General features: G+C 43.8%; 1 protein-coding gene across 6 annotated transcripts in view; it reads left to right on the top strand.

The window, feature by feature from the left end:
* Positions 1-6062, top strand: part of LOC139373252 (cell adhesion molecule 1-like) — a 36264-nt gene extending 30202 nt beyond the window's left edge. Inside the window, exons 4-6 of one of the 6 annotated variants that reach the window (XR_011627550.1) lie at positions 695-742; positions 1411-3208; positions 3379-6062. Coding sequence is in view for 2 of the 6 variants with exons in the window: in XM_071113555.1 (XP_070969656.1) it covers positions 695-742; positions 1411-1589 (227 nt within the window). In the remaining 4 variants the exon portion in view is untranslated. Of the gene's footprint in view, positions 1-694; positions 743-1410 lie in introns of all 6 variants that reach the window. The other 5 variants (XR_011627551.1, XR_011627552.1, XR_011627549.1 and 2 more) reach the window with 5 other exon arrangements.
* The last annotated feature ends 11320 nt before the right edge of the window (positions 6063-17382 follow it).

The following is a 17382-nucleotide window of genomic DNA, read 5'->3' as shown; positions in this document are numbered from 1 at the left end:
GGCACCTTCTACCTGTCACTGTTTTAGTGAGAGAATAACATTCAGTCAACAGGCCCTGCGCTTGACTAGCGTCCTGTCCAGGGGGTGTACTTGTACATCAAGCTGCCTCCACGCTTCAGACACAGGATAATCAGGAGATTAAAGTCAACAGTATAGCTGCATTGGGGAGTTCTAGGGGGTGGGGAATGGATTTTTTTATTTTTTTATTCCGGGGGGTGGGGGGGGTGGGGGGGGGTCTTGGAGGGTTCAGGCTTCACAAGATTGTGATCATGAAAAAGGAATCTATGACATATATTTTATATCACTATCATGCACACGTTCCCTCACACATAAGGATGGCTCTGTTGCGGAAAGACTGATACATGTTTGATAGTGTCTTGATGCTGTATTGATTGTCCTTCATGTTCTAATACTTTAATGTTTCCCCTTGTGTTTTTTGCAATAAATAATAATTTTATTTTAAAAAACAGTATTGCTGCACTCAAACTCATATCATATACTGTAAACACAACTCTGTCAGTACTGTATAGTGTAAACAAGCATCAAACAAGCTAGTGTAATGAAGGAATGGTGAAATCTGAAGGGAAATGTAACGATAAATCAGTAGGTACTGTACATTTCTGTGTGTTGACTACAAGGCTCTGTCTCTCTAATGTCATTATCATGTTGTCTGTTCGTTCTGGTGTCATTGCAGTGGGAGCCGCCAACGTAGAGGATGGATCCTTTGAAGCCATTTTCGGGGGTGAGAAATATATCAATCACAATGTATTTATAAAGGCGTTTTTATATGAGCAGTTGTCACGAGGCGCTATACTTTAACTCGGCCTAACTCCTAAGCTTTAGAGATGGCTATCCAGATGTGGTTAGCATTATTGTTCTCTCTATAGTCTGAGAACGGAACCAATGCCATGAGTATCACGTAAATGGAAAGTCCTCCACTCATTGTTTCTGGTTTCACCTACCTAATTGTTATAGTTTCCCTAGTCATGCGGAGGAAACAAAGTTCTGCCCTCTATTTTTACTCTATCAAAGAAAAGCCATGAACTTTACTTTACATTTGAAGTCAATTAGCAGGTGCTCTTATCCAGAGAAACGCACAGGGAGTGCCTCGCTCAAGGGCACATCGACAGATTTTTCCACCTAGTCAGCTCAGGGATTCAAACCAGCGACCTTTCGGTTACTGGCCCAACCATCTTAAACGCTAGGCTACCTGCCAACCCAACCCACCTAAAATCAGTTAACTAAAATCTAAAAATAGAATGTCGCTTTGACGTTCTCGTTCACGATTACTACTATGATAACGTGTCTTACGAAAAAACGTATTACACTTTCAAAGAGTATTCTATATTTTCAGAGACCATTCTCCTCTCTCAGTCGGTCTCATTTCTACTCGTCTCTCTCCCTTTCCAGGAGTCATTTTTGCCCTGCTCCTGTCGCTGCTCCTGGCGTTGCTGCTACTGCGCTACATTGTCAAGCATAAGGGCACTTACCACACAAACGAGGCCGACTGTGGTGATTCCGTCGACAAGTTTGGCGGTGACTCTCAAAGCGAGCAGGTTCAACTAGAGATTTTGGACAAGGAAGAATAGAAAGAAGGATACTTCATTTGAAACAGGATCTTGTTCCATTTCTAAACCAGGGCCAATATTTTCTATGGGATTGGAAATGCCTAGGATGGTCATCTAACAACATTTATATGGGGCCTACAACCATCTCAGCTCTGCAGATTTTGCTACGAAGAGACAAAATAATTAGATCACTTATTTTTGTATTGCCCATATAGTATATACACTATATATGCAAAAGTATGAGGACACCCCTTCAAATTAGTGGATTGGCTATTTCAGCCACATTACAGCCTTATTCTACAGTTTTATTTCCCTCATCAATCTACACAAAATCTCATAATGACAAAGCAAAAACAGTTATTTATCCATTTTTGCAAATGTATATTTTTTTTAACTGAAATATCACATTTACATAAGTATTCAGACCCTTTACTCAGTACTTTGTTGAAGCACCTTTGGCAGTGATTACAGCCTTGAGTCTTCTTGGGTAAGACGCTACAAGCTAGGCACACTTGTATTTGGGGAGTTTATCCCATTCTTCTCTACAAATCCTCTCAAGCTCTGTCAGGTTGGATGGGGAGAGTTGCTGCACAGCTATTTTCAGGTCTTGGGTTCAAGTTCGGGCTCTGGCTGGGCCACTCAAGGACGTTCAGAGACTTGTCCCAAAGCCCCTCCTGCATTGTTTTGGCTGTGTGCTTAGGATCGTTGTCCTGTTGGAAGTTGAACCTTCAAGCCAGTCTAAGGTCCTGAGTGCTCTAGAAAAGGTTGTCATTAATGATCTCTCTGTACTTTGCTCAGTTCAACTTTCCCACAATCCTGACTAGTCTCCCAGACCCTGCCACTGAAAAATATCCCCACAACATGATGCATCATGCTTCACCGTAGGGATGGTGCCAGGTTTACTCCAGACGTGACTCTTGGCATTCAGGCCAAAGAGTTAAATCTTGGTTTCATCAGACCAGAGAATCTTGGAGCGACTCCAAGCGAGCTGTCATGTGCCTTTTACTGAGGAAGGGCTTCCGTCTGGCCACTCTACCATAAAAGCCTGATTGGTGGAGTGCTGCAGAGATGATTGTCCTTCTGGAAGGTTCTCCCATCTCCACAGAGCAACTCTGGAGTGCTGTCAGAGTGACCATCCGTTTCTTGGTCACCTCCCTGACCAAAGCCCTTCTCCCCCGATTGCTCAGTTTGGCCGGGCGACTAGCTCAAGGAAGAGTCTTGTTGGTTCCAAACTTGTTCCATTTAAGAATGATGGAGGCCACTGTGTTCTTGGGGACCTTCAATGCTGCAGAAATGCTTTGGTACCCTTTCCCAGATCTGTGCCTCGACACAATCCTGTCTCGGAACTCTATGGACAATTCCTTCGACCTCATGGCTTGGTTTTTGCTCTGTCATGCACTGTCAACTATAGACAGGTGTGTGCCTTTCCAAATCATGTCCAATCAATTGAATTTATCACAGGTGGACTTCAACCAAGTTGTAGAAACATATCAAGGATGATCAGTGGAAACAGGATGCACCTGAGCTCAATTTAGAGTCTCATAACAAAGGGTCTGAATACCTATGTAACATTAGAGTGTCTAGTTTGAGAAACAAACGCCTCACAAGTCCTCAACTGGTAGCTTCATTAAATAATACCAGCAAAACACCAGTCTCAACCTCAGTGAACCAGTGAAGAGGCGACTCCGGGAAGCTGGCCTTCTAGGCCGAGTTGCAAAGAAAAAGCCATACCTCAGACTGGCCAATAAAAAGAAAAGATTAAGATGGGCAAAAGAACACAGACACTGGACAGAGGAACTCTGCCTAGAAGGCCAACCTCCCAGAGTCACCTCATCACTGTTGATGTTGCTCAGTTGTGCACCAGGGCCTCCAACTCCTCTTTCTATTCTGGTTAGAGACAGTTTGCACTGTTCTGTGAAGGGAGTAGTACACAGTGTTGTACGAGATCTTTAGTGTCTTTGCAATTTCTCGCATGGAATAGCCATAATTTCTTAGAACATTAATAGACTGACGAGTTTCAGAAGAAAGTTATTTTTTTCCGGCCATTTTGAGCCTGTAGTCAAACCCACAAATGCTGATGCTCCAGATATTCAACTAGTCTATTGAAGGCCTGTTGTAGTGCTTCTTTATCAGAACAACAGTTTTCAGCTGTGCGAACATAATTGCAAAATAGTTTTCTAATGATCAATTAGCCTTTTAAAATGAGAAACTTGGATTAGCTAACACAACGTGCCATTGGAACACAGGAGTGATGGTTGCTGATAATGGGCCTCTGTACGCATATGTAGATATTCCATAAAAAAACATGCCGTTTCCAGCTACACTTGTCATTTACAACATTAACAATGTCTGCACTGTATTTCTGATCAGTTTGATGTTATTTTAATGGGCAAAAAAATTGCTTTTCTTTCAAAAACAAGGAAATTCTAAGTGACCCCAAACTTTTGAATGGTAGTTAGTGTATGCTCAAAGTGTTAACATCACAAAATACTGGATGACTAAATGTGGTCAAGTTTATGTTGAAGATAATGCATGTCTGTTGTTTTATCACATGAAAATGGTGTGGGTATGTCTCAAGCTACACATTTGATACATTTTCACAGTCATGGCTTAAATCAGCCAAACTTTTTTCCCAATTAAGAGTTTACTTGTATACCCAGTCGAGAAAATCAGATTATTCAACACAACATCTGGTTCAGAAAACCAGGATATAGGGGCAAATGTTTGCACTTCAATAGTGTGTGTTAATGAGATTTAGAAGCTTATGGAGGATTTTGTGTTTTCTATTTTCATCTAGCTAGAATAGAGCGATGCAGTGCCCGAGGCTGCTGAAGGGCAGTTCTGAATCCTTGAGTAGCGCCAGGCAGCGATATGTGGGTTTAATGCAATTCCAACAACCCCAGAAACGTTCCTGCAGAGCTGAGCCAGCACACTTTGCAAAAAACCATTGTGCCTCTGGGAAATCATTTTACTCTAATTGCGTATTATTCTTGGTTGGGATACAAGACAATACAAGCCAATCTCAAGATCATACATCACCTGATCTACGAGCTGGCAAAGAGCACTTACTTTTGGCCATTTGATTGCAAGTTGAAAGTATTTATTTCCATTTGTCTTCCTAATCAAAGTATGGGACAATTGCTAACCTTTCTCCAAACAGATTTTTCCTTCAATTCTCTAATCAAGTCCAACTTCAAAGCCAGTGACTCAGCGTGTTTGAGTGCAGTAGTCTGAGTGCTCTGTCTGATTGAGGTAAAGACAATAACGCCATTGAGACATCTATCCAACTGCCGTCCTCACCGACAACATATCAAATCCTATTGATCAGAGAGGAAAACACTTACAAAATATGTGCCCCAAATGGCACCCTATTTCTTATTTAGTGCACTAGGCTACTTTTGACCAGGGCCCTATGGGGGAATAGGATGCTAAATAGGGAATAGGGTGCCACTTGGGACTTGGACGTGACTTCAGCAGGGCCACTGACACCTCTCAAGGAGATGAACAACTTTTCTAAAAGAGTCATTCCAGGGTCACCGAAGCCATAGCTTGGCCTAGACAGCTAAACACAAGCACCAGGCGCTTGAAAGGCAATAATCAGGAAGTCAGCCTTGCAACCAGCAACCAGCAACCAGCAATGTAGTTTTATTATTAGAAATCAAATAACAGTTCAAAAGACACCCATCCTGTTCTCTTACAATTGTATCCCAGCTTTTCTCCTGGCCTTGGTGCGCAGAGAACATACTGTTTTATTGTGACAATAAGCCATACTTTGATATGGCCCTGAAGGCATCAACATAAATTAATTTCATCTCGACTGCTCTGTGAAGCTTGAACAATGGCAAAGCCAAAGCTGGTGACTTTTCCCATCCCATCTCGACAAAATGGCATAAAATGCCAATACATGCTAGCATTCTCCGTGGATGAACGCGGCATGCGACTGTACTCTCCTAAAGACACCAACGATGGAAACACATCGGATTTCTTTTGAACAATGTAGCTACCTCACTCTCTTTGAGTTGTAGCTAATTCCAGTAAAAGAGGAAACGGTACGTGAATTAATGAATGACTTGACTTGGAAGCCCATGGTACCATAGTCTGAGTTGTGTAGATTATCGCCCTTGTTAGATAATAGGCTAAGTCTTGTGTGCGTCCCAAACAGCACCCATAGAGCTCTAGTCAAAAATTGTGCACTACAGAACGTACAGGAAATAGGCTGCCATTTGGGACAGAGACCTGGATGTGTTCAGACAAATGAAAGAAGAATGGGAACAGGAAACTCATTGAATCATCTTGTTAGAATATCCCCATGGCTTACAATAGGCGCGGTCCCAAATGCAACCCTATTCCCTGGTCCCTGGTCAAAAGTAGTGCACTGCGTAGGGATTAGGGTGCCATTTGGGATGCACCTTTTTAAGGTTCTGGGGCTCTTGAGAAAGGAGAGTTTTGCATAATACAGCAGCAATAAAACAGAAAATGCTCAATTCCAGCTCATCCAAGTGTTGCTCTATTCTATTCTTCAGCGAATATCCTATAAGCTATAATGAAGATATGTGACTTAGCCCCTGACATGGCAAGCTTCCTAGGAGAAAGGACTTCGATTCCAGACTCAATTACTATTTCAATACGTTTCCGCCATGGATATTGAATATTGCAAGATAAGCAGTTCTCGCAAAATTGCTAGCACAAAGTCTGCTCCGGGGTTTATGTTAAGGCTTTTTACGCTTCTGTTCAAAGGTGCATGGGGAAGGTTATGAAGTACATTTTTGGGGGGGAGGGGCAGGGTTACAGGAATAAATAATCCAGTACCTGCCTGTGAAGACGGATGCTACATTGTTACAGCCAGGAATAGTTTCTGCGCTCAGCACTTCCCCAAAGAAGTGAATGTCAAACTTGTGAATGTCAAACTTGCAGAGAGAGGGGATCCCCAACAGAGCAGTGTTAGAGAACTGTTAAACCAACTTAGTGTTAAAGATGAAATCGGCATAAGGTGAAACAGTGCCACTGTTCGCCCTCAGTGCATTTGTCGTGATTTTTGTTCTGCTGATGAAAAGGAGGAGAGGAGCAATCAGTATTGTGGACCAAAAAAGATTCCAGTACATACTCTGTGTTCTATCGCGCGTGGGGGGGACCGTGTTCGTTGTTTGAAGTATCGTCTTCGTTGTTGTAATATAGCAAACGGACGTGGCCGTTTCACCGAGTACGATTTCCAGCTTTAAATCAGTGTTCAACCAATGCAGTGTTAAAACAGTGTTCAACCAATGTAGTGTTAAAACAGTGTTCAACCAATGCCGTGTTAAAACAGTGTTCAACCAATGCAGTGTTAAAACAGTGTTCAACCAATGCAGTGTTAAAACAGTGTTCAACCAATGCTGTGTTAAAACAGTGTTCAACCAATGCAGTGTTAAAACAGTGTTCAACCAATGCAGTGTTAAAACAGTTTTTAGAAGAATTCACAAGCTTGTAATTGCAAAACTAGGCAGAAATGCTGAAGAAACGTGATTCAGAAAAGAGGGAACAAACGGTGTTATGCTTTGAACAGCTTTTAATTAAGTCTGTTCCTTTCTGTTTACTTTGATGAAACATTGTTTCCTTATTAGGCTCACTGTACCAAAGAGAGCTGCATCTCCATAAAACTAAAGAGAACATCATCCCCATTAACAACTGTTACTAATTTATATACCTATAGTTTGGTTTTGAAAGATTCATACAACACAAGAACAGTACACTGCCCTCTGATCCCAGAGATCATAATAAGCTTGTGTCACACTCCCACTATCCAACATGCATTTACTGTCCCCAAGGAGGCTGCCTGCCTGTTTGCCTGCCTATATACCCGCCTTCTTGCCTAGCTGCCTGTGTGGCTGGCTTCCCGTACAGATAGCCTAGCAGGAGGGAGCCTGCTTCTACCTGCCTGCCTGCCTGCCTGCCTGCCTGCCTGCCTGCCTGCCTGCCTGCCTGCCTGCCTGCCTGCCTGCCTGCCTGCCTGCCTGCCTGCCTGCCTGCCTGCCTGCCTGCCTGCCTGCCTGCCTGCCTGCCTGCCTGCCTGCCTGCCTGCCTGCCTGCCTGCCTGCCTGCCTGCCTGCCTGCCTGCCTGCCTGCCTGCCTGCCTGCCTGCCTGCCTGCCTGCCTGCCTGCCTGCCTGCCTGCCTGCCTGCCTGCCTGCCTGCCTGCCTGCCTGCCTGCCTGCCTGCCTGCCTGCCTGCCTGCCTGCCTGCCTGCCTGCCTGCCTGCCTGCCTGCCTGCCTGCCTGCCTGCCTGCCTGCCTGCTGCCTGCCTGCCTGCCTGCCTGCCTGCCTGCCTGCCTGCCTGCCTGCCTGCCTGCCTGCCTGCCTGCCTGCCTGCCTGCCTGCCTGCCTGCCTGCCTCTCTGCCTTTCTATCTGCCTGCCTGCCTGCCTGCCTGCCTGCCTGCCTGCCTGCCTGCCTGCCTGCCTGCCTGCCTGCCTGCCTGCCTGCCTGCCTGCCTGCCTGCCTGCCTGCCTGCCTGCCTGCCTGCCTGCCTGCCTGCCTGCCTGCCTGCCTGCCTGCCTGCCTGCCTGCCTGCCTGCCTGCCTGCCTGCCTGCCTGCCTGCCTGCCTGCCTGCCTGCCTGCCTGGTGCGCTCAGCAGTAAGAGGTGATATATGCCTAATCATTATTACTCTATGATAACTGATAAATAATCCTCATATGAACGGTCACTAGGGGAAATTGGCTTTTGTTATTTCATGTGTAACCGCATTGCACCTGCAGAAGCCCAATCAGCAAAACAAGTCAGCCAGCACTGAATCATCTGCAGGTAGTCTGTTAGGCTGTATTGTCATTAACAAACTACTGGAATTGTGTTTGTGTGTCTATATGGATGGGTTATTTTGGGTCCTAGAGTATGTTCACTTTTTTCATGTACTGTAGTTCCATCTTATTTAAAACAAAATAATAATAATAATAATAATGACTGTTTTTTGAATACAGGCAGAGCATTGAAAGGTCTCTGTACTTTGTTTTCTCTCAGTGTGAGAAGCCAGTTCTGAGTTCCAGTTGTCTTTCCAGACTTTAGTTGTTGTGACAAACTTTTGACCAGATAATTCAGTTCCCTGGGTGTAATTATTCAGTTGACTGCAGGCACATTTAGATTTAATTAAAAGTGAGAGCCCAATATCACTTGTCATTGCACCTGACACCCTGGCGTTAACTTTGCAGCTTTGCATTCATTAGAGCAGGCAGTCATTTTGTCACATCTCCTTTGGAATTGCCTAAAGTTGTATCTTATTTACAGCATAATCCTAGCAGAATATAGTGTACATCTTTAGGCATGAAAGTAACAAAACGGAGGTGTGTGTGTGTGTGTGTGTGTGTGTGTGTGCGTGCGTGCGTGCGTGCGTGCGTGCGAGTGTGTTGGTAGAGGCCTTCCAGGTTCCCCACAGTCATAACACGGTAGGAGCATGGCTGTGTCTTTGCACTGCCAATTATCACTCCGGAAATTGACTAAACAGACTAACTACATCACACACACAGTGTGTGGGGTGATTGATGTGAGAAATCTGCTTTAAAGCTTGGTCTCTAACTAGATGAAACAGGAGAAAATAGATCTCACAAAACATCTTGCTCACCTTACATGGCCTCTGCCAGGTTTTGCTTGAAAGGCAGAGGCATCTTCAGCATCTTTTCGACACTCTCTGAGAAGGCCAGATACATTTCCACTGTCATTTCTGATGTGGACTGACTCAGTGTTACCGGATTGTCGAAATCAAATTGAATTCTTTAGGACAGATAGCTACAACTCTTCAGGGAAATATCCAGAGACAATATACAGTCTGTACAACAGCAACAATTACAAATGAATAAAGATAGTGCTAAAGTAACTATTCCTAATATCGAGTACATCCCAGTGCTTAATGGTAAACACAGCACCTTGATGTGTGATCTGCCTTTTTATGAACAAAGTTTTCCTGTGGAGAAATAGAGTTGTGCCTCTAACTGGACCAATAGCCTTGTATGGTATGCAGGTCCACCTGCAGGTCCACCGGAGGGCCCAGACATAACAATTCATTGGCTCTAGTTCTCCTTTGTGTCAGATCCCACATTTCAACTCAATTAAACCCCATTTTATTTCAGAGCTGCATTTGCGGCATGAGTGTGACTAATTGAAAAGTGAACGGAAAGGAAAGGCCATTTTCTCACCTAGAAATGACTCACCTACTCATCACACAATGCATTTTTCTTTCTCAAATCGAACAAATGGTTCAAGCCTCTGCTCAAACTTAGGAGCAGTGAGCCTCATTATCACGTTGGAAAGGGTGGATGAATGATGCCTATTCATCCATCATGACATATCATAGGGCTTTCTCTCTTTGTGCTCATTCGCCATTAGATGATGAAATAAGAATGACATAATTTCACACAGACAGGGCAAATACAGTTAATTGTTCCAAGTGTTATTGTTAAAGACTCTTGATCCTAGGATTTAAGAGTGATTAACATTTGTTTTCATAAGATTAAACAATGGACTAAAAGCTGACTAAAAGACATTCTTATAAACTAGGGGAATTTGTTATTTTATTTCATGGTTAGCACCAATCAGTGCTAAAAGACTTGCACTCTCCTGGATAAGCTCTTGAAAGTAAGTCCATTCATACAAATACATCTAATTTGACTTTGCCTTTGAGTCATTCCATTGGACCACCTCCACTACAGTATTAGCAGGGAGTTTTTATAACTAACCCAAGATAGACAAGAGCCTGTCGTTTCCAACGGGAGCAGATGAATCACAGCGTGCAAAACAAGCAAGAAGGTCAGACACCAGCTACTGAGATCTTTTTGCCGTTATTTGCATATTTCAGTTAGGGAACGCCTACTCTGGGAGGTGCGCGTGTTGCACTCTAAACAACGCACTTTTTTTGTAACTTTGGCAAAACGCAGTCCACTCTGTTTGTTACAGATTTTAGTTTGGAAGCAGAAACCTGTATGGAGATCATGTTTCATCGATGAGAAAATCAACAGAATATCGGCCAAAATCCATCTCGCTTGATATTCTCCCATTGCCGGCCACTGGGCTTCCATACTAGTGAGTGGAAATGCCAACCTGATGCTTCGCGTTTATGCATCCAGTTTAATATATGGCTCATCGTTCTGTCTGTGGTATTAGATTTTCTGTGATAGTGAGACACTTCCCTCTTGTGGTGAAAAGGATCCTGTAGTTGTATGGAAGTCAAATGTTCTGGCTGCGCCACCCAGTGGTAAATTCTAAGTACTGCAATGAGAATACTGGAACACTGGTGGTCAACATTCATTCAAAACAACCACTCCTGAAAGTAACGTCTTCGACAGAGGCGTGACAGTTGGTGATAGAGTGGGGAAATGACTAGTGAGAAGAAGCATCCTTTTCAGTCAACCTTAAAGTTCCATTTTCATTTTGATGTGCTGTGCAGAGGTTGGGTTTAGAGTTGAGGTTTAGGGAACGTGTTAAGGTTAGGATTCGAGCGATTAACATAGACTCTGGCCATGGGAACTTATTTGTACATTTGAACTGTCCTGTTATGACCCTTATGTATGACTGTGTTTAATATCACTCCCTTGACCACATTTTATAAAGTGCCTGGGGAAGCGAGGGCCTCCACCATGGGAGATTTATGATGGATTTATTTTATTATCAAGTAATAAAAGTGGTCCGAACATCTGTTTTATTACTTTTATTTTAAAAAAGGGGCGCCAATACTGATGGAGAATTACGAGGCGATAGACTGATTTACTGGACATCAGGACTTACAGCTGACTTGTAAGTCCTGGCGTACTTCAAAATTCCAAGTATGGCAGTACCAAGTACCTCAAGTAAGGAATGCATAATGGATACCATGCCAAACAAGCAGAAGCAAAAGGCTGTTGTAGGCTCAGAAAAAAAAAGTGTTGGCAGCAAAATACAAAGGACGCTTTATGTTGCTCTTTACCATCGAGCAGAACCCAGCAGACCAGTCTAGCCCAATTGAAATCTTACCCTGAATTCAGAGAGATACTCTGCCAATAACAGAGTGGGCTAGACTGGCAGAGACGGAGTGTTTGTTTCTAGAAATAAGGGTGTTTTGAATGGGCACATTCTGCTAGTATTGATAAACAGGTCTGTTGGCAGGCGGCTGATGTGGGCAGGGGTTTGAGTTAGCCCAGGCCCAGACGCTCAGACCGTTCTGTTGGAGGGACGCCAGTGAAATTCTCTGGCCTGCTAGAGGCAAACGATTATGTGAAGAAGACCGCCAAGAGCATCATTTCCCGTTAGAATGGGAATTAGAGAACCACACACTTAGTTCAATCCCATCAGTCACTAGGAAAACGGATGGATGAAGGAAGGATGGACGACGTGGGGTGCACATGCAGATGTGCTGAGTCACAGGCCATTGTGACATCCCTTCCTCTGTCTCAAAACAACAAAGATCCATCTATGTGGTCCAAGCCAGGCCAAGGGATGATTTCAGAGAAGAGGACAGAGGGGGTAACATCTATGGGATGGAAGAGTGAGGACAGGGTGGAGGACTGGATGTGTTGGGATGATGTCTGGACCTACTGTAATAAGACAGTTATTGTTAACACATTACACACACACACCAATGGAGGCTCCTCAGACGAGGAAGGGAAGGACCATCCTTCTCAGTGAATTTCAGAAAAATAGAAATAGTCAAACAATAATAAAATGCAATCCTTTTTAGATAAAACTATAGTAAATATATTCAAATGTCACCAAATACCTAATTAAAACACACTGTTTTGCAATGGTCTACAGTAATCTCAACAGCACCCTCTAGGGTAGCACCATGGTATAGCCGGAGGACATCTATTTTCCATCCTCCTCTGACTACATTGACTTCAATACAAAACCTAGGAGGCACATGCTCCTCACCCCCTTTCATAGAACTTCCCGAAGGACGTCCTCCAACCAATCAAAGCTTTTGCAGTATGAACTAACATGTTGTCCACTCAACCAAAGGATCAGAGAACTAATCTACACGTGTGATTTAGAAGCTTGGTGAGTTGGTGACATTGTTGGATAGATTGAAAGATTGAGACAGTGAATGGTGATAGATTATCATTTTTAGGTTACTATTCCATTCAAATGAATTTCTTCAAAATACAGGAGATGTAGGAGGTAGATTAATCCTTGCTTGGACTAACAAATTCTTAGCTCTTCTGTCTAACTGTGTTCTGTTATTATTTGTTGTCTTCCCTTTTAAATCCTGTCGCACCCTCAGTGGAAGAGTTGAGCTCTCCAACAGCATCCATCTGTGATGAGCATGTCCTGCACTGAAACCTAGCCACTGAACACCTCTACCCCTGTCCTGCACTGAAACCTAGCCACTGAACACCTCTACCCCTGACATGCACTGAAACCTAGCCACTGAACACCTCTACCCTGTCCTGCACTGAAACCTAGCCACTGAACACCTCTACCCTGTCCTGCACTGAAACCTAGCCACTGAACACCTCCACCCCTGTCCTGCACTGAAACCTAGCCACTGAACACCTCTACCCCTGTCCTGCACTGAAACCTAGCCACTGAACACCTCTACCCTGTCCTGCACTGAAACCTAGCCACTGAACACCTCCACCCCTGTCCTGCACTTAAACCTAGCCACTGAACACCTCCACCCCTGTCCTGCACTGAAACCTAGCCACTGAACACCTCCACCCCTGTCCTGCACTGAAACCTAGCCACTGAACACCTCTACCCAGTCCTGCACTGAAACCTAGCCACTGAACACCTCTACCCCTGTCCTGCACTGAAACCTAGCCACTGAACACCTCTACCCTGTCCTGCACTGAAACCTAGCCACTGAACACCTCCACCCCTGTCCTGCACTGAAACCTAGCCACTGAACACCTCCACCCCTGTCCTGCACTGAAACCTAGCCACTGAACACCTATACCCTGTCCAGCACTGAAGCCTCTGAACACCTCAAATCCTGACCTGCACTGAAGTCAAGCCTCTCGAACACCTCTACCCCTGTCCTGCACTGAAACCTAGTCACTGAACACCTCTACCCCTGTCCTGCACTGAAACCTAGCCACTGAACACCTCTACCCTGTCCTGCACTGAAACCTAGCCACTGAACACCTCTACCCTGTCCTGCACTGAAACCTAGCCACTGAACACCTCCACCCTGTCCTGCACTGAAACCTAGCCACTGAACACCTCTACCCTGTCCTGCACTGAAGCCGCTGAACACCTCAAACTCAGACCTGCACTGAAGTCAAGCCTCTCGAACACCTCAGCTCATGTCTTATAACCTCATTCAGTCACTGCTGTGATCCCTTCCCAACACTGTGTAAGTATCAGCATTCAACATCAACTTTCATTCCCATTCCCCATACTATTTTACAAAATAATTGATTTATTAAATCTTAGGGTTAAAATAGTTTGTCTTTGATGATTTTTTAAACACGCTTTGTGGACTCTGTGCAGTCTGTGACTATACTGTGGGTCTCCCATCCTCCTATATTTTCAAGTCACCAGCCTCCACTGACACCCAGAATCATATTAAACCTCTATACAACCAGAGCCTCCCAGCCTCTGAGGCAGAATCATTCAGATGTGTTAAATAGTAAATAAAAAGGAGGATTAAAAGCGAGCTAATTAAAACATCCAATGAGTTTATTGACCTCTCTGCCCCAATCCCTGCAATCCCCTCTCCACAGGAGCAAAGAACAGCTTTATGAATACCTACACACACACACACACACACACACACACACACCGCCAAGTCTTGAGTGAACTGAAACACTACATGCCAGCTTTACAAATGCCACCAGAAAAAAAGTAGCTAAGTAGCTTAGTGTGCAGAAAGCCGTTTAGTGCTCATTGTTATTTCTGGATACTGTGAGAAAAAGTGCCAGAGGCAATTTAGGCCATTGCCTTTGAGTGGCTGTGTGGTCACTTGTTTTTATGACGAGTCTGAAGCAGTAAAATAGTACATAATGATGTCTGGTTTGAGTAACAAACAAACACACACACACACACACACACACACACACACACACAGACACCAGTAAGAGCCAAGTCCTGAGTGAAGTGAAGTGAAACACTACTACTGGACTCCTGATCAGAGGACCGAACCTCACCTGCGTTTGAAAACTCACCAAGTCTGCCAACGCCTGTTCCTGTTCAAACAACTTCTCTCTCGTTTTCCACCCAGATCATCTTGTCCCAATTTTACACATTACTTGTTATTTCACTTTGAGGTTGGTTCCATACTGGCAGTTGTTCTTTCTGGGCCAAATCAAACAATAGCCTGATCTGCACTTTGTATCGCAATAGGGGCAGTTTTTTTTGTTGTTGTTACTTTTTGTGTGGTGCTAGTGAAGTTCTCCACCTAATTTATTGCCTTCAGCAAGCTTATAAGACTTAAAACATTTTGACTAATTTAACACTAAGAGGATACAGGTCTAAAATGAAACGTAGAGGCCTTGGACTTCTTAAGATGACCCAGAAGATGACTTACTTGACTTAACTAGGAATCTTTGGCTCCTAGAAGGAGCACAGCAGACCATTGATAAATGTCCTTCATCTCACTCAGTTTTGAGTGAGGTGCTCTTCCAGGTCACACCAGTTGACGCCTCTCTCAGTCATTTCTACCTGGATGTCTCTCTATGGGAGAATCTCAATTGCATACTTCTCGAGTCCTCTCTCTCATCTCTCCTCACCTCCTCCTCAAAACCCATTGGAGGAGAAGGTCATAAGGGGAGGGACCTCTGGCGTTCTCATCCATTGGTTTGTGAGAAGGAGGTGAGAAGAGAGGAGAGAGGATGCGAGGGGTATGCAATTGAGATTCTCTCCAAGCCTTTCTGAGTCGAGAAGATACGTCATGAGGTACCGAAAGACAGTTAAAAAATGTCACTCAAACATTTCATAGCTCTACATGCTTTCAGAAAGAATAAAAATCACTGTCTCTAAGCAAGTTTATGAAATGTGTTTCACATTAGGGTTACATGAGTGTTTACAGCAGGCTTAGTGCCAAATTAGATTTACAGAACTATCCATAATCGAAAGCTGTTAAAATGTGAGCTAAGTGCATAATTGAGCAAACACTGTAAAGCTGAGAATGCATCAATGGAACATTCATCCACACCTGGACTACCACCAGAAAAACTGTCTGAGAAGTGTTTCTCTCTCTCTCTCTCTCTGAATGGTTAACTGACAGAGGTTATAAGGGCACCTCTTGCCACCTAGAGAGACAGAGGCATGATTCAATAAACGTCTTCCTCAATTTGTCAGATAGTCGGCAGTAGGCTACATGCCAAGTTCAACTTGGCTAACCCAAATAGCTAGCTACACTCGTAGAAAAATGTCTTCCAAAGGGGTTATTCGGCTGTCCCGGTAGGACAACTCTTTTTGGTTCCAGGTAGAACCTTTTTGGTTTCAAATATAACTCGTTTCGTGTAGAACCCTGTCAGGAAAGGGTTCTACCTAGAACCAAAAGGGTTCTACCTGGAACCAAAAATGGTTCTTCAAATGGTTCTCCTATGGAGACATCCGAAGAACACTTTTAGGTTCTAGGTAGCACCTTTTTTCTAAGTGTATATAATAGCTTGTTAAATAAGAGGCCAAAAATTGTATGAAATGTTGTTACATACAGCATTTTATTTATCTTCTCCATTTTACCAATATTTTGGGATAGGGTTTTTTCTTGCTTTTACCTGTTCGAGGTTGGCTCGCTGCCGCTCTCCCTGAAAACTCCAGTCAGGTTTTGGCCGATTTCACATTTTAATTCAGTGTCGTCACACGACATCCGGTAATGACTGTCTTTGGCTTTACCTTGAAGACTGTCTCCTAGACGTTGAACTGATGTGCCCAATGGTTAGCTAACTCAGCTCGCTAGCTGTGTTGATGGAGGTATACAGAAAGTAAACAAAAAACTGTAAAGTAAGTTAAGGGCAGATAAAACAATCACACAAAGAAATGATTGAAATGATTGAGAACACGGTACATAAAAGTTTATGCTTTTGTCTCAGTATATGGGGGGCCAAAATGTATTTTCTCTCTAACGTGATCGATATTATGAAATGACCATCAGCCCTTTTAAGAGAGAGAAAGTTTTTGTTTCACTGCTGCGCATCTAATCTAGTAGTTCCCTCTTCCTCCTCTTTTTCAGCCCAAATAGTTTCAATATGCTCATTATGGGCTGTCTATTGCAAGCATTATTCAGTATATATTGCCTCATTAATCTAATGTATCTAACCCTTTGAACATTTTTGAATAAATTGTTGAATATCCAGTTAAATCACAAGAAGACACATTTCCCATATATTTAAGAGTAGTGATAGAATGTGGGATATCCAAAATCCAATTGTAAATTGACCTCAGAATTTGTTGAGCAAATTTAGGCCCACACCATGCCTCTCTACCCATACCCAGTTGGCTTTCATCCCTCTAAGAGAAAAGAGAGAAAAGACTGCCAAGCAAAGCAGGGCCTTAACCATAACTCACCCTCTGCATGTGCCTTGAACAATGTGAGGGTTGATTAACATTTGACATTTACAAGTCTGTGTGTTGAACAGCGGTCCTATTGCGTGTGACTTTTGGGGGGAATGAGCAAGTGTTCAGTGATGCAGAGGAGGGAAGGGCCAATGGAAATGGAAACTGTGGTGTATCCAGGAAAAACATCTCCCAGTCAGCGTCCATAATCCCATCCATTGAAATGTATGGATGAAGCCAATAGGCATTGGAGAGGGAGCGAGAGAGTGCAGGCCTTTAGACGGGGGAATTCGCACTTTCACTCGCACGTCTTGTCAGATCAATTTAAGCAACTAAAGTAATAATGACATCCACTGATTAAATATGAGATTGTATCTTTACA

This window comes from Oncorhynchus clarkii, chromosome 18 (assembly GCF_045791955.1).
Source record: "Oncorhynchus clarkii lewisi isolate Uvic-CL-2024 chromosome 18, UVic_Ocla_1.0, whole genome shotgun sequence".
NCBI classification, from domain to species: domain Eukaryota; kingdom Metazoa; phylum Chordata; class Actinopteri; order Salmoniformes; family Salmonidae; genus Oncorhynchus; species Oncorhynchus clarkii.
The sequence above is the reverse complement of the archived record's forward strand: the minus strand, read 5'-3'. Positions and strand labels throughout refer to the sequence as shown.